Genomic DNA, 18,098 nt, shown 5'->3' with positions numbered 1-18,098 from the left:
TGTCTGCACTCTAACGTGGTCTGAATGGAAAACTGACAGCACCTGTTATCGAAATCAAAAGTGATTTCTCTAACAATGGGATACTGGGGAATTCCTTCCAGGCTTCTCTTTAATGGAATTTGAAGGATTCAGGTTGGAAGACAGTGCATAAGATCTGCACCACTGGCTCTGATGGATGTGAATCATGCCAAGGGAAAGTGATTGTTTAGGAGGTTAGAAGTTCACTCCATACATCCAGTAATAACGTGCAGCTGGTATGTCCCTAGAAATAGGATTGTATGCATCTTTTATTTCCCTGTGTGAAACTACATGTGGATTGGAAAAAAAAAAAAAAGAAAATCTGATTTTATACATTTAAATCCAGAAATTCAAAGTAACTGCAATGACATCTGACAGTATTTTTGAGAACTAGAGTGAATTGAAGCTAGAATGCCTAAAAATAGCCCTTGAACTGAACTCTAAAAACTATTAGATTTGTCCATTTATAATAAATTCTGATCTACTGTCTATTAGATTGTCTCTTCTGTAATCTTTTCCTATGGGCATAGTTCATGTGCATTTCTAAAAGCATTACAGCATTATGTTGAAAGAAATGCTCAATTTCTTTGTGTGTCTTGTGCACAATGGTCCAGGTAAATTTCTGCATTCTGTATTCAGAATCAAAGTCTGGAACAAGCAATAAGGCTTTAATACCCTCAGTGGATGGTTGCCAAAGGGTACAAGAAGTTCACAAAGATGAATTTGGCAGAAGTCCTGGGCAGGAAACCAGAGATAAGACTTTAGGGACTGTCTTCTGATAGAAACGGACCATGGTGAAGACAACAGGTGATGCTCCTGTGCTGCACCATTCATCTTCTGGTGTTGCTAGATATGTGCTGTAAAATAACAGTTAAAATTTTGTCTGATGTCTCTGAAGTTACATATTTTTAGCAGTAGTTTCTTGGAGAAGAATGGGTCAGAGAAAGAAAAAAGAAGAAAATAAAGATGTATCTTCTTTTGTTCAAATGACAACTAAATTGGGGACCTGACATTAAGAGCTGTTTGGAGACAGAAAAAGTATTAAGTGCTGACACATGTACACCCCCACAAAAGTCCCACAGAAGCAAAAAAGTTGATATTTCACAAAAATGCAGTCAGGCTGCTGTTTGGGTTCTTATTTTTTTCAGGCAAAACCTAGAAATTTGCAATAATACTGAGAATGTTTTTGACAGAACAGCCTTTTTGTAGCAATCAGCATGTGGAATGAACTGTTCATCATTGTCAGAAATGCAGAGTTTTGAGTCAAAAGGGCTCTGGTAGGCATACCTTTTACCTGTTGAAAATCTGTGCATTCAATAGCTCTTTGAGTGTATTAACTGTCTTGCTGAGAGTGGTGCTGCAGTGAAAAGGACGAGCTGAGGCAGTTTGAGTGAACTTGAGCCTGTTGAGCTGATTTTGCCCACTTTGGCTCTCATTCTTTGTTGTTTATATTAAATGCTGAGACTGAGACTCAGAGGAAAGTCCCAGTGTGTTAAGTGATTCCAGCTTGAAGTGCCTTGAAACAACTGAGTCTGCACCATGGCTTGGAGCGCTGCTGTAGGTTTCCTCTTAGCACAGGAACTCAACATATGGCCCCATATCCATTGCAGCATCTGCACAAGCCCAGCAGAGCACTCATATGTGGGCAGAGTAGCCTTGGGCACAAAAATTGATCCCCTGCTAGAAGAAGTAGGAAAAAAAGAAAATCCAGAAAGTGATTTTTCATTTGTCAGCTGTCCAAAAGGGAATGGATCTTCCCTCCATGAGATGCAGCATCCTCCTCCTCTGCATTCCCTTGTGTTAGTTAAGAGGGAGGAAAAGGAAGAGCTCTGTATCAGGTGCCTTTTTCAGAGCACAGGCCTGTGTGCAGTTGTGTTGTTGAAGACAACATGCCACATTGAGCACTTTGGAGCCACTGCATATGTAATCTTTCCGTCAATGGGTTTTGCAAGCTTTTTGTCAGTGTCAGTAAATAAAGCTCCACAATCCTAACTGCCCCAAAAAGCAGCGTGTGAACTTATGTTCACACATAGGATTCTGGCTCAGCTTCCCAAAATAATGGCATGTGTGAGCAGAGGGGAGAACTGTTCAGATGTTTGATGTGAGGCCGACTTGGCCTTCGCCTGCAGTAAAAATAAATCATAGTTGTTCTCAAACACGTGGAAGGAGCTGTACATAATTTAGGGGCTAATCTCACCTTGTCAATTCCCTGGCTAGCAGCTCTTGAGTGGCACCAGCATGTAGCTTTTGGTCTTCCAGCAGACATTTACCATGAGAAGGTTTTGCAGGGTGATGTCTTTAACATAGACTCAGTGTAACTTTGCAATCCAACAGTGTGGTAATGAGTTGGTGCTGTCTGTTGTAGGTGCTTCTTTTCATCATCCTTTCTCACCTCACGTGTAGTTCTTAGAAAAAAAAAAACACACAAAGACAAAAAGAAAAGTCAAAAGAAGGTGGGAATATATTTACTTTCAAATATTACTGTTTTTCTAGGGAGTTTCAGAAGATGTTCTGAAATGTGTTTGAAAATGCCTGTAGAAAATTAATTCCCTTGAGATGCATTTATGTGACAGGGAAGAGAAAAACAGCTGTGAAATAATCCTCCAGTTGTATTAGGTTTCTGGGGTTTTGTGCTGCTTCTTTCAAGGCATGCCTAAACCTTCTTATTTGCTATGTAAATACAACTTGGGCCATCTTTCAGTAGAAGAAGAAATGATAAAAGGGACGCTGTAAGCAAAGGATGTGTTTGCCAAATATGAAAAGGGCAAAACTACAGGGAGGAAGGAAAGGGAGTGACGTCCAGGTTTTGTGCTTTTTTGTGCACAGCCTTCCCAACTCCTTCAGTGCTCCATTTGTCTTCATGCTGCAGCAACATGTGTAAATAATGGAGTCTGGATGTGCTCAAGAGAACTGGGATTGCTGCTCTTGGGCTGCTGGATTAGTTGTACCTCACTTGGTCCAACCCTGCTTTAGGTGCAGCACAGGGAGCAGGCAGGGCCTCCTGGCTGCCGGCACCCCATCCCATCTCCTTGAGTGTCAGCCTTAGGAATGCAGAACTTGCCAGAGAGTGAAGTCATCGTGGTTTGCTTGGACCTTGAGCGTGGAACTTGGAGTGCAGCCTCTCCTTCCAATTATGTGAGCAAATGCTGGCTTGTAGCACATAGCCAGCAGGCTGAACCTTTGGATTGTGACCCCAGGGGAACAGCTTGATGGATGTCTCCTATCATCCCTTACCCTGCCAGAGCCAGTGAGCCTCACCCTGGAAATCCTCTCTGCAATTTCTTCTCAAGGGGCACCTAAGTTATCTTCATTAATGGGACAGAAAATGCATGATGTCTCTTATAAAATATTATTGAGTACATTGGCTGGAGACTTAGGTGCCAAAATTAAAAAAAAAAAAAAAGAGAAAAAAAGGTAGCAAATAGCCTTTCTTGCAATCAAAGCTGCTTTTGTCATAGGAAAACACTAGTCAGAGTCATTTGAGAAAGCAGTCTCCTGTGTATGGGAGCACCAGGAAGAGGTGAGCAGAGCATCTAACCACATTGTGGATATATGGCATGTGGTGGATTTCCTCATGGCAAATACAAAGTGCAGGTCACTTGTCATGTCACTACTTCAGTAACAGGGAACAGAGAGAAATGGGGAAAAGACAGTCCATTATTTATATGGGATTTTTTTCCCCTGTGAGCAAAACCCTATCCTGATTTTCCTTCCACCAAGCAAAAATCTGCCTCCACAAGCCTGAGCTCTATGTGGAGGTTGGGAAATAAAAGAGTGAAGACAAAAACCAAAAAATTTCTATTTTCTTGCTAGTCAAATGTACCCTGAGTAGAGAGAGGCTCCTCTGGGAGTTGCAATTGCTCCCCTGTAGATGCTGGAAATGTTTTGGGGTTTGTTTTTTTTATGACTGCAGCTTTAACCTGAATGATGGCAAAACTTAGTCTTCTGCTGTTACTGCCAGCTTGCTAGATAGCGCAGGGAAGAAAAAAGTGAAGTATCACTTTGGGGTGTTTCTGGGGAAGAAATGTTTCCACAGCCATAAATTGCTTTCTTGGGAGCACTGAAAATTCCTATCCCAGTGCTGTGCTTTGGAGAATTAAAGTTAGAAAAGTCTTGGATTCATAAGGAATAAAAACTGAGTCTTATCAAAAAACTTCAAGGTCTTGATATGACGATGCATGGTGAAAACAAACAGTGAAAATAAAATAATTAAGTTTATACATTTCTAGTTGTAGTAGTGTTGGTGTTTTTTAAAGGTGCTTGTCTTGGAGCAAAAATTGTCTTGTGAAACATTATCTGAAGTATCCCTCTCTTGAAGCAGTGCTGCAGTGCTGCTTTCTCCCAAGTTAAAAATTCACAGTTTATTGGCAGCCTGAGTTAATCTGGAGGTTTGATCCCTGTTCTGTGCTGTAGGATTTAGGTGCTTTTACACAGGTACACAGTCTCTTCATGGTTTTGCTTGGATTTAGGAATCATTTATATGTAAATGATTCTGATCCCCCATTCTTTTCCTCCTTAGCAATTAACTTGGTTTTTGAAACACACGGTTGTGTGAGCAAAATTGGCAAGTGGTGCTTCCTGGTGAAAAACTGGGTGGTGTTAGCATGGTGATCATGATTGCTGGAGCTCAATACCAAAATGACTCTTTGAATAATCAAACCTTTGAACTCAGTTCAGTGGTATCCCATCCATCTCACTCCATTAGGCAACTTGGAGGCAGCTCTTTCTTGTCATCTTACAACTTGTCCTATAAAAATGGCGGATGTGTTTATTTTCAAAAGCAGCAACAAAGCCCAGTGGAACAAGAAAAAAGTTGGAAGAACAAGCCCTCAAAGAGATTTTGACACTGGTGCCAGGGGCTTTATGAAAGATAAAACAGCTCATTTTTTTATGGCTGAAGGAAAATGCCATTAAATCCCTTGTGCCTATCTGCTAGAGTAAACTTACCAGAGCTATTCCAAAAACGGCATGCTGTGGGATATTCAGTGATTTTTCAATGAAAACTAGGCTTAAAAATGCAGATCTCCTGTGTGTGGATCAAGGGGAGCTCCAGGCTGCTCAGTATATGTTTCTATACGCTCACACATGACTGTAAGAATTAGTTTAAACAAGGTTTGCTAGCTTTGACTTTGAAACTGTATCCACTGTATCTACTAATTTCCTTAGTGCATGGCATAGGTAATTTTGCAGAAGGAAAATAACTTGTTATTACAAGAGTAAATGGGAAAAATTTTGCAGGTTGCTATCTACCAGGCTAATCTATATTATGAAGAAATAAAACATACTTGTGTTAAGTCCTGCTGCAGTAAAAATGTAATATTTGCTGAAATTCTCTACAAAATTTAGTCCTCTCTGTAACATCAGAGGGAAATAATCGCTTGGTGATCTAGTGCAGCTTTAAGCAGAAATTGGAAGAAGTCTGTCAGGGTCTGCATGTTTTTGCATTGCATTTTTCGGAGTTCATTCAAACTCAAGGTTCGTGGTGAAAGGAAGGTGGCAGGAGAAGACTGGAAAATCAGATCACTGAGTGTTGGAGACCTGTTTTCAGATTAGTGTCCTGCTGCTCAGGTGAATTCATATAGAAACTCCATTTCCTATTGCTGGACATGGAGCAACAGTGACTGAAGGCTTTTTAGATGCTGGAAGAGATGAGATGTTAGTGAGGTGTTCCAGCATGGAAATTAGAGTGAGAATGGATCAAGACAAGACTTTTCATATTGCTTCCTTACCTGCATTTCACAGTCAGCCCCAGTGTTTTCTCAGGCAGGGATTGAGGGAGCACTTGTGAATATCTTGCATCTAACTGGAGTAAAGGCTTTATGCTGAGAGAAGCTGCAGGGTGTTTATCTTTGAGAGTGGTAAAGGAGATGGGAGAAGCAAGCTTTTCCATGAGCTGTGTTTGACATGGCAGGGGTCATGGGGGACCAGCTGTGGGCAGCCTGCTTCAGTTTCCCCACCTGATATTTCAGGTCAAGCCCTAGAAAGATCCCTGTGAAGCTCCAGTCTGTGCAAGCACCTTAGTCTGAATAAGAGGTTAAATAAGGTAATTGTAAGGTGGACATCCCTCAATATTCCCCACACACTCGGTACTTGGTGCAGCTATTGCAGGATGTCCAGTGGGTTATTGCACTTCTAAAGCATGTTCCCCTTCGCTTGCTGCTTGACTGCTCATTGCAGGTTTTCAATGAATTAGCCCACTGAGCATTAAAGTCTCAAGGATCTGACTGTGCTGACATTCTTTTTTGCTTGTGTTATGTGGCTTGCAGATCAAGGGGCCAGGCCTTGCTCTTGGGATGGTGCAGCAAAGCACAACCCTCAGAGAAAATTGATGCTTGCTCCAGAGTGCAGCCTTGTGTTCATCTCTCTGTATACTTTTGATTTTGGGAATGGATTTGTGGTTTGGTTTTGGGTTTTGTTGCTTTTTGTTTCTCTTTTTTTTTTTTCTTTTTTTTTTCTTTTTCTTTTTTTTTTTTTATTACACCATGGAAAACATTTTTCTGTTCAAATCAGCTGGGTCTTCAGCACCGCTTAACAATTAAAAGCACTTCTCTGCTAGGTGTTCCCTAAAAGATGGAAAATAAGATTTTTACATTAAAATGCCAGGAAGAAAAATGGTGAGGGCATAAAGTGCTGCTTTATTTTCATCAGATGTTAGTGCTTTTGGTAAATCAGTTGTGCTCCAGTGATCATTACCCCCTTGTGTGCTTCTCTCTGAAAGTCAGCTTATGCAGAAAGCTTTGCCTTAGTCGTAGCTCCAGTTACACTCTGCAGGAGTCATCAGAGGGGACATCCTCAGGACCTAGCTTTGAATCCTGTTCCTTTCCTCTTTCTAACCAGCTCTGCCTTTGTTTCAGGAGTATCAACGTCGGGGGCTCTGGGCCCGGGGAGCACCGCTGCCAGCACCACGCCGCGGGCAGCCACCAGCACCACCGGCCGCACCACCACCACGTCGGCCTCGGGCAGGAGGAACAGGAGCACCAGCACGCCGTCCCCCATGGCCGATATCCCTGACGAAATGACCACACACCTGCTGCCCGCCTCCTCCCAGCTGCCGCCCGCTGGGGCGGAGAGCTGCGACCCCGTGGAAGCCCGTGACATTATGTGGTCCCGGACGCGGCAGGGCCAGCTGGCAAAGCAGCCGTGTCCCTTGGGCTCCATAGGTGAGTCAAGGGGTGGGAGGACTCAGCAGGCTGTCTTCACTTCCATCACACCTTGTCAATATTCAACCAGTGCTAAAAACCTTGTGGGGCTGTGCTTGATGTGCTGGAAGAGCCTCGGCTTTCAGAAGTTGTGTACCATGTGCCTTACCTGGTTTTAGCTGTGTTTGTAGCCCCTGGGCTCACTGACTGATGTGTTGGTGGCTAATTCTTTGCTTGTTTTGCTGAGAGAGGGGACAGGGGAGGCAATCAACAAAACTTGTACTTTGAAGCTCCTGAACTAGCATGAGTGATTTTTTTAAACTGCAGCCAGCATCCAGTATGATCAGCTGGGAAAGTGGGCGGAGGAAACAAAGCCAAATCTTTTAAAGTGGTTTATTGCTTATTGGATTTTGCTCCTTTTCTTCTGCTCTTACCGCAATTGTTTTGTTGAAAAATGTTGCTTTTGGAAATTTTCTATTCAATTTGAAACATAATTGCTTTGAGAATGAGTTTTGGCATATGATTCAGTTTGCTGTGTTTTAACAAATGCAGTTTTCTAAAAATAGTTATTTTTCATGTTAGTCTTGGTGTCCAGCCCCAAAAGTTCTCTTTCAAAGAAGAAATCTTAAAAGTGGAGGAAATTTCCTGAAAATGAGGGCTGAAGGGATCTGACTTGCAGAGGAGAGACTCTGTTAATTTTCCACTCCTGGAGAGCTATTCATACCTGTGTATATGAGTACTGATTCAGTCTGGAATTTGGTGAGGACAGACTGATAAAATATATGTTAAAGTATGAGGAGCATAGAAAGGTATCAAGGGTGAGAATAAGTAAAGAACATTTTTGTTGCCTTTCCCAGCCCTACTTGGTCAAATTAATGCAAAAAGTATGATGTGATTCCCAGAAAGGGAAAAGGATATTCTGAACCGAAGCTGTAAAAAGGAAAAGATGGAAAAGGAAAATGAAAGCTGGATGCAGGGAGTCCTTTCCTAAAGACAAGAGCTAAGGACTGGATGAAAATAACTAAGGAAAAGATAACAGCCCAAGTTATGGATAGGGGATGGCAAATAAGCCTTTCCCCTGTCTAATTTCAGTGATTCACACAACTTGTTAAAAGCTGCGATTCAATAGCAGTGATGTACTTCTCTTTGTCTGAAAGGGTTTGAGACATTTTGCTGTCTTTCCAGCAGGGATTGGGCAGCTCTTCCCAAACGAAACTCTGCTCTAAAGTCCCTCTTGACAGCTGGGGGCAGACAGTAAACCCCAGCAATATATCTTGTGTTTGTAGCATTCAAAGTTTTGTGTGTTTCCACCCAAATGTTGTAATGATGATTCAGAACCATAAAGTCTTCATAAAGCAGCAAGGAAGATGAGGCACAGGGTGTGATCCCAAATCACCAGTGGTGGGGCAGAGCACTCAAGGTGCTGGATCTCATTGTTTGAGATCTACTTCTGATTTCTTAGTACCTGGCAGATTTCCTGCAAATCCTCTGTCTGTAGTTGCTGTTTGCCAAATTAGAAATTAAATTCCTGCACAACATCATGGGCCTTTTTTGTCTTAGGGCCCTTAAGGGACCAAGATGATGGGAGACTAGGACACTGAGATGACTCAGAAGTGTCCTACTCAAGACCTGAGCACTAATAAGCTCCCAGAAGCCTTTGACACGAGGTGCTGGGGACAAAATGCAACCAGTCACACTGAACACAGCAACTTTCCTATTACAGGTGTTGCCGCTTTCCGGTGTCTCACGCCTGACGGTATCTGGGAACCCCAAGGACCTGATCTTAGCAACTGCTCTTCACCCTGGATCAACCACATCACTCAAAAGGTAAAACCCTTCCCATGTGTTGACCACTCTTGAGTCTGCACAGTGACCTTGCTTAGGTCCCTGGTTTTCTCACACAAGGAACCCAAAAGGATCAACAGTCACACATAAAGCATGAACCAAGCATAGCAACCAAGAATTGCAAGGAGAAAGCAAGTGTCTCATGGAAATTAAGGCAGAGAGGGTAAGGGAAGGCAAAGGAGAGGGATTGAAGAGTGGAATTAAATTAGAGTGAATGACATTTCTTGTTCATGGCAAGAAAAGGAAGAAGAGGAAGGAGGAGGTGGGTGGACATATGGAAAGTACTGACTTGTTGAAAAAGGAAACACCCTTTCATGCATCCTCAAGGATTTTTTCATGTCACGGAAGTACAGGATAAACCCCATAGTTAAGAAATCTTTACCAAAGAAAGGCAGGTTTAATGTGAAATGTTTGGTTTATGCCTCTGACTTTCTGTTTTTATCTTCTGCCCAAATTATAAAAAAACTGGTGGAATAGAAAACAATGCTGCAGTAATGCTTATCTTTTGACTCTTAAGTCCCTTGATGAATGTTTTCTAGCACTTCATCATTTATCAGTGTTAAAAGTGCATTAACATGTGACAATAGAAGTTCAAGACAAGCAGACTTATTTGGTAGCAATATGTTGAGCATTTTTGTTATTAATGCACAATGGTGCTTTCAGCTGATTTCATTGCAAACAGAGACCAGATGTGTGTTTACGCCACAGAGTCTGTGGGCTGAATCTTTATTATAGCAATTTGTGGGGATTTATTCACTTCTTTAGCCAGAGCGAGCAAGTCCTGGTGTTGCAAGTGAGCTGTGCTGCTGCACAGTAGTGACACAGAACTCCCAAAGAGACACTGGTCAGTGGGATGGGGTCACCCCACAGACAAGACTCTTGGACAGTCCCCTCTCTGCCCCCCATCTAAAGTGAGACCTAATAATCTGTGGATTGCTGGCACTGGTCATCCTTATTTTGCTTCATCTGTGCTTACACCCATCCCTCCACAAATGAAAGCATCAATTAATGTGGGGCTGCTGTGACATGGCACAGCCACTACAAAGCCCGTGGTCCTTCTGTCCCTCTCCTGCCGTACACCCAGCGAGCTGATGAACAGAGGTTGCCTTTGCTGGCATTAGCAGCTGTGTGCAGCTCTTTGTTTTATAACCTACATACTTACCCTGGAGGGGTTAATATTACTTACTCCAGCCATAATTCACCCAGGCAGCTGGGAGACCTCTTGCTGCTTGGTGAAGATGACTAGGCTGTTAGCCATTAGCAGAGGGAAATAATAGCCTGCACTGATGAAATCTCCATCAAGGTTGGGCTTATTTTATTTGAAACCCTAGCTATCATTTGCGTAACAAATGGGCCCCATTTAATTTGTTACGTGCTTTCAAAGCAGGCTAAAATTGAACAGACAAGTTTTCAGAAATGCCCAGTAGGTTACAAGTGGGACTAGATTTTTTTTTTTTTTTTTTTTTTTTTTTCTGGAGGAATTTAGTTATGTTCAGTGTTGAATATCTTCTACCAGTTAGTAGAAAGGACTTGGAGAATCTATGAGATGACCCTGGATCTTAGTTGTTTGCCTGAGTGGGAATTCATTGGTATCTTGAGATATGTGACCCAATCTCAGTGACAGATGTAACAAAACCCCAAGACTTTTCAGGAGTTACTTTTGAGGGGAAAACCTTGCAAGGCTCGCCTAGGGGTTTGTGTTGGGGTTGCAATAATTGAAACATTTATATTGAAAAAAAAACCTCTAAGATCATTGAGTCCAACCATTCACCCAGCACTGTCACATCCACCACTAATCCATGTCCCTAAGTGCCATGTGTACATGTCTATTAAATCCTTCCAAAAATAATGACCCAACTGCTTCCCTGGGCAGTCTGTTCCAATGCTTGGCCACTCTCTGTGAAGAAACTTTTACTCATACCTGATATAAACCTTCCCTGATTCAACCTCAGGTGGTTTTTTCTTGTCCTATAATTTCTTACCAAGAGAAGAGACTGACACCTTGCTACAACCTCCTTTCAAGTAGTTGTAAAGAGGGATAAGGTCTCCCCAAGCCTCTTTTTCTCCAGGCTAAACACCCTCAGCTGCCTGAGCAGCTTCTCATAAACCTTGTGCTCCAGACCCTTCCCCAGCTCTGTTGCCCTTCTCTGGACTCACTGCAGCACCTCAGTGTCCCACTTGTAGTGAGGGACCCACACTCAAGGTGTGGCCTCACAGTGCTGAGTACCAGGGGACAATCTCTGCCCTGGCCCTGCTAGCCACATCCTGGGCTGATCCAGGTCAGGATGCCATTGGCCTTCTTGGCCACCTGGGCACACAACTGGCTCATGTTTTATCCAGTTAGCCTTCCCCAGCCTGTAGCACTACATGGGGTTGTTGTGACTCAAGGGCAGGACCTGAATTTGACATTATTGAACCTCATACCATTGGCCTTGGCCCATTGATCCAGCCTGTCCAGATTCTGCACATGCCACATGAGGGCACTCAGCATAATCTGCTCCATGATATTGCATCACATTTTCAATTTCTAGTCCATTAGGACACCCCCAGTTAGCCAGAACTGCTGATAAATGATGAAAAGTGTCTCAGTAGGCTCTTCTGCCAGTTCCCTCAGTACCCTTGTCTGATCTCATCCAGCCCCAGAGACCTGTGGATGGTGTATCGGGTCTGGCTTTTTCCTGGATTGTGGGGGTTTTCTCCTGCTCCCCATTCCTGTCTTCCAGCTCTGGATGCTGGGTACCATGAGCACAACTGGTCTTGCTGTTAAAGACTGAGACAAAGAAGGCATTAATTTCCACCTCAACCATTTCCTTGTTCTTTGTCACTATATTTCCCCCATATCCATTTTTATTGTCTTTTATGGCAGCAGACAGGCAAAGTTCTAGTTGAGCTTTAGCCCTGCTAACTTTGTCCCTGTATAACCTCACAACATGCTTGTAGTCCTCCTTTGTTACCTGCCTTTTTTCCAGAGGGCCATAAGCTCTCCTTATTTTCTTTTTCTTACTCCAGCCAAAGTTCTCTGTTCAGCCAGATCAGTCTTATTCCCCATCAGCTCAGCTTTTGGCACATGGGTATGTCCTGCCTTTAAGATTCAGTAGGATCCTTGCAGTAAATACAGTTTTAAATTACTTATGAAATAACCAATAGCCATTTGGTTTCCCTGCCCAAGCAAGAGGCTTGAAAATTGCCACTGCTCTTAAAAGATGGAGACTGATTCATCCCTAAATCATGCACTGGTTTCCAACATCCCTGCTGCGGATGAAATGCTTCCCAAAGCTTGCAGATTTGCTCTAGCACCTCTCTGAACGTGGAAAAGGAGCCTTCCTCCTCTAAGTCAAGCCACCTTGTGTTCTTGCTGCTGTGGGGACAGCTAGAGGAAGCAGTAAGCCAGCTGTGCTGTGAGGACAGGGCTGGTTAAACCCTGCAGCTCAGCTCTCCTGGTCACTCAGCCCACTGCATCTGCAGCTGCAGCACAGCTGACAAAATGGGTAAAAATACTTCTTTGTCAGCCAGGGTTCATACCTGCTCAGCATGTCTTCATTCTTAATCTGCTTTGTCTCCCAAAAATCTGACATCTGCTGGATCCAAACTGCTCAGGAAGAATGGTGATGGGTCCCCTGGAGGGATTTCAGCCAAACCAGAAAGGATGGTAGGGAAATGCTGTGCTTGCTTTAATATCTGTGTAGTGAAGTAAGAATGATTACTTACTTCTTCTCTTTCTCCTGCTGTGCTCAGATTGTAGATTGGGTGTTTGCCTGCTTGCATCATGGTATTAGGTTTTACAGCCATTTCCTATCTTCCATTAGAGTTATTGTGCTTGATGGAAGATCAGAACAAATGTTCTCCTCAGCAATTCATTGGCCTCCTGACATTTACTTTAACTTTATTGTTGGTGCCTACCATGCCCTCGTAACGGAGCAGGAGAATGAACTTGCCAGTGCAATTGAATTATGCACTGCTACCTGGGTTATTTCTAGAGTCAAGCAGTAACAGGAAGCAAAAAGGTCAGCTTTGGATACATTGCATCATCCTGATCATGAGGTCACATGTTCAGTCTCAGCCTATTTGTTTTGCCTCTTGCTTTCATCAGTGCCATCCTTAGCACAGCGTGTGACTTGCCTGGAGAAATCTCTTCCTTGCTGCAGCTTTCAGCTGTGGGTGCTGCCTGGGAGGACAGGCACTGCTATGCTCAGCTTTAAACCTCTGGAAGAGAGGAGGCCTCTTTTGTAGCAGAATAGAAAAATTTATGCCCTTCACAAATGCACAAAAAGCCTCAATGTGTAAATCTAAAGCACGTGCCACCCACATCCTGAGTGGCCTGGATCATGCACTCCCAAAGAGCCAGGTGAGCCTTAGGATTCATAGGGCCTTCCTAAGGTCTTGTAGATCTATAAGGAGATTGAGGTTTTATGGAGGACATCCCCACGTCGTCATATCCAGGTCTGAGGGTGCAGTTGCAGTCCTGATGATGGCATGATAAAATCCTCCATCCAAGTTGCTTTTGGCAGTCTGTTTTCAGAGCACCATCATCAATTGGATGGAGCAGATGCCACAGAGGGCGGCTTATTAAAGGGTCATTAAATGCAGTTTAAGTTGGTTGAATACCATAGTTTCAAAGCCACTTTTTCAGTGTTCTCAGGGTCTGCTGTACTCTCTGGAGAGCATTGTCTCTTCTCCCAGGCAGCTGGCCAAAGGACAAGAGGACATAAACTGTTCCAAGGGAGGTTTAGGTTTTTTCATCAGGAGGCGTTTCTTCATAGAAAGGGTTATTAGGCTCTGGACTGGGCTGCTCACAGAAATGTTGGAGTCACTGTTTCTGGAGGTGTTTAAGGAAAGTCTGGATGTGGTACTCAGTGCCATGGTCTAGCTGACATTTTGGTGTTCGGTCATAGGTTTGCTTTCGTAATTCTACAGGATTTTTCCAACTTAAATGATTCTGTGATTCAGAAATAAAAAAGGAAAGGATGCTCTGACTCTTTTCTGTAAAGGCACACACATATATTGAAATTACTGCCAGGGAAGGAAAAATGCCAGGAAAGCTTTGCAGTGTCAGAAGTTAACCCACAGTCCCTCTTACAGCCTTGTTACCTGACTGCTAGCAGCTAATGGTGCCTGGTGAAACCTGTCAGGTGTTTGCTTCTCCAGAAAAAAGCATCAACCTTATGGTCTTTTCAGGTGATCAGTCCATCTGTATGTTACTGTTTTTAAAAATCTTGGTTCAGTCTTCCATGCCATCTTTTTATTTTTATATTAGTTTGCCTCTTCAGAAAGCTGCAGGAAAAATAATTTTGCCTATATGTCTACTGGTGTTTTAGTTCATTTGCTCCCTTCTCAGCATATTTCTTATTTCTTCTGAATTTTCCTCCCTTTTTTTTTTTTTTTTTTTTTTTTTTTTTTTCAATTTCTCTTAATTTTTATTCTACTGTCCTCTTCTGCAGTTGGGTTTCTTCTGAGAAAGGTAGGGCTGAAACAGCAAGCAGCACTGCAGGTGGATCTTTCTTTGTCTTTCCAGACAAAACCCTGTTTCTGTTTGCTGACATATATGAAACAGGCAGGAGAACATATCCTCTCCAAAAACTATTATTTCACAGTCTTTTCACTCATAAGAAGGTGCAAGATAGTGGCACAGACTTGGAAAATGTTAGCAGAGTGTTACATGGAGGGATTTCAGGTGTGCCAATGATCATTTGTAAATCTGGCCTGAATCCTGTCCTCCCAAATGGAAGAGGGGAGCAAATTTTTTGGCAGACGTATTAAAACTATGTTTTGTGTTGGCATTATTGGCAAGAAACATGTTTTCACTCCTTCAAATTAGCATTCCAAGACTGTTTTTAATCAGTTTGTAAAAGGTAAGAAAAAACAGGCCAAAAAACCACAGAATTTGGTTTCAAATTTGGTTTGAACAGAATGTTTTATTTTATCCCAGAATCCTATTTAGTTTTTAAATTTAATGTTTTTAATAATCAAGGTAGAAAATGTTAAAAAGTAGTCACTTATCAGGGAGAGATATATTAATTTTTATTCCCTTCATTGTTCTCAAGCCTTACAGTAGGAAGGTCAGATACTTACTCATTTTTCCCCTACTGCTTACTTGCCTCTCAATATCAGCCTGAGCCATGTAGAACCTCCAGGGGTTGTTCCTGTATTCATATGTAGCTATGTCAGTGTTTGGGTTAAATAGTATTACATGTTTTGGAAGAAATAACATAAAGCGCTCATCTTTGATGTGGCAATATTGAAGAGAACGGTGTGGAGAAGTAATTTATAGAAAGGAAGTAAGTTAGTAATGCATCCTCTTGGGTAGCAGTAAGCTTTGCTAAGCGTTATGTAGAATTAACAAAAAAAAAAAATTAAAAAAAATTAAAAAAATAAAAAGAAAAAGGAATCAGTCCTGTTGCTATAAGAGACCAGATAATTATCTTAGCCCTGGAATATTCAGCCAGCATTTGGGACTCAGGAGAAGCTGAGTTTTACAGCACTGCATAGAAGACACTTCAATTTCAGTGGAAAAATCTCAAAATATTTGGGGAAATCAGCATTAATGTGTCACACAACCATCATTCTAGACATCCCTCTCATGCACATGGCCAGTGTGGAAAGAGTGGCTTAGCACTGCCTCAGTGACTTGTAGCTGCACATTCTGTGTGACTGTGTTTAGATGTGGAATTGTCTGGGTTAGGATGTAGTTTCATTACCTGCCAGCCAAAAACATTTTCCCAGAAGAATGGCCCTTATGTGTTTTCAGGAAATCTGAGTGTTTAAGATAACTTTGGGTAAATACTTCTATGTCCCAGGAGTTCACAGACTCTGAGCTTTAGTCTGCCTTTTTCTTGGGCATTTCTTCCATTGCTGCCTATTTTTTGTGTTGTTTATTTGGCCACAGTGTAATTCCTCAGACTTGCAGTTTTTAGGGTCAGTCCAAGAGAAAAAGAAAAGGGTTAATTAGTGACAGCCTTTATTGCTTTTGCAGAGAGATAGGAACAGCAGCAGCCTGCAGGGAAGGAAAACTCTTGTGTTTGCCTTTGTAGCAGCTGAGCTGCATTTTCTCTGAGTGTACCAGTTTGCACAGGTGTGTGGTCCAAGGGAAAATGTGAACATCAAATATTGGGTAGCAGGATTTTTTGTTTTACTGTGGTGTATCTGTAAAAAAATACCATTACTTCCTACAGTTTTCTGCAGAGTTTATGCAAACACAATGTGTCATGATACTTGCTAAGCATCAGCAATGAACTGCAGGAAAATGTTGAAATTGATTTATTTATGTAAAAGGGATTTGATGCAGTCATTCTTTCAAGTTCTGAGAGCTAACAGCAGAGGTCAAAATTCAGCCTCTGTGCTGATGCGTGGCTTCCTTCAGCTGCTTAGGAGAGCAGGCAGCTGTAAGAACAGGATTTGGTTTCTATGGCATTAGTCTTCTGTGTAACAAGAAAGAAATAATTGACTTTTTCAATATATCTTACCATTGCTCTGATGGGAAGAACAACACATTATCTCCTTTATTTATCTTCTCTGTATCATCATATGCGTTAATTCCCTGAAGATGAACATATGAACATCTTGAGTTAGATTTCATTAAATCAAATTGGCTTTTCCTGTCAAATTGATGGAAGTAAGTTATTCATTTATAACTCAGCTAATTGATTTACAGAGAGGTAGAAACTCAGCCTATAATCTTTCCCTGGAATCTTGCTTTTATAATAAGCACCAGAAAGTGAGGGAACAAGAAAAATATCTGATGTCTAGCTGTTGGTAGATAAAACAATTGAAAATTCATATGAAGAGCACAGCAGAGTTTGCCATTGAGCCTGACAGAGAAGTGGGAGCTTCATTTATGTCTCATCCTGTATAATTTCTCCTTGTCCCAGGCATATTCCACACAAATTTGCATTCCAGATCGCAGACTGGTAGATAATGAATAAAAGACCAGCAACCTGCAGTGGTATTTTTGTAGTGGGCTGCTCATGAAAAAGAGATGGTGGCATCTACCCTGTCCTAGATCCCCGTGGCACAGAAGAGGAAAGGAGTACCAGAGAGGGAGAGCAAAGCAGAGCAAGAAAGCGGGGAATGCATAGAGAAAAAGTGAGAGTTTCCCAAATAATTACACAGTGAATTTCCCTGCAGGTTATTTGTGAGTTTTGTGGCTCAGCTAGATGATACAAGTCTTTTAGTAGAAGATTCAGCCAACTGACCTGCTGGCTTTTCCCTTCTAGTGGACCTCTGCTTGAGCCTTTTGGTCTAGCGTTAGGATGTGTTTACATGTGCTGAGAGACACTAGCCTCATTATCAGTGGCAAGTGATGCTTAGTGGTAAATGTGCACCTGATTATCAAATCAATAAGATGGAAATAGTGAACTTTTTGCTCTGGTTTATCTGTGTTATGTCATCTATTTTTGCTCCTCTTACAAGGAATGCTTCTGTGCAGGAGTTGTAACAAAAATCATCTCTTTGCTATCACATAAAATCTGGAAATCAAAAACCGCTTTTTCTTTACAGGAGAGGCTACTTATAATGGTTTGTTTTTATCAAGTGGCACAGTAAGCCAATGGGACAAGCTAATTAAAGCCCTCATTAGCATGGAAATTCCATGGAAAAGTGAGAAGAAAAGTGAGAAGAAATTGTTGAAGCTATCATGGTTGACTAGAAAAACCATACCCCAAAAACTATTAATAATCAAACTACGAAGACTCTTGTAGTTGACTTCCTGAGGAATGCTTCTATTCCTTTTTCCTTCTCCATAAGTTTTCTTCTTCTTCTTGAGGGGAGTTGACCCGGTTAACGATGTGGGGTTGGAAGGCACTGGAGTGACGTGTCACCAGCAGCTGGGGACAACCTTTCTTTCCCTCTGCTTTCTGCCCCGCAGATGAGGTCGGGGGAGATGGCTGCCAACATCGCACGGGAGCTGGCGGAGCACACCAGGAACCACCTGTACGCCGGGGACATCGCCTACTCCGTCTCCGCCATGGTCCAGCTCGTCAACCTGCTGGATGTGCAGCTCCGGAACCTGACTCCTGGCGGGAAGGACAGCGCCGCGCGCAGCTTAAATAAGGTGAGCGCCACGGGGCCTTTTATAGCCTGTCACTTAGCCCCAGAAGCACT

General features: G+C 42.5%; 1 protein-coding gene across 11 annotated transcripts in view; it reads left to right on the top strand.

Annotated features, from left to right (window-relative positions):
- Positions 1 to 18,098, top strand: part of ADGRL3 (adhesion G protein-coupled receptor L3) — a 496,471-nt gene that overhangs the window by 386,299 nt on the left and 92,074 nt on the right. For all 11 annotated transcript variants that reach the window (XM_077782989.1, XM_077782978.1, XM_077782980.1 and 8 more), the window contains 3 exons: positions 6,873 to 7,178; positions 8,881 to 8,984; positions 17,863 to 18,048. In XM_077782989.1, the coding sequence (XP_077639115.1) occupies positions 6,873 to 7,178; positions 8,881 to 8,984; positions 17,863 to 18,048 (596 nt within the window). The remainder of the gene's footprint in view (positions 1 to 6,872; positions 7,179 to 8,880; positions 8,985 to 17,862; positions 18,049 to 18,098) is intronic.

Source organism: Lonchura striata, chromosome 4 (genome assembly GCF_046129695.1).
Source record: "Lonchura striata isolate bLonStr1 chromosome 4, bLonStr1.mat, whole genome shotgun sequence".
Taxonomy (NCBI): Eukaryota; Metazoa; Chordata; class Aves; order Passeriformes; family Estrildidae; genus Lonchura; species Lonchura striata.
This window is presented reverse-complemented; position numbering and strand designations above follow the sequence as displayed.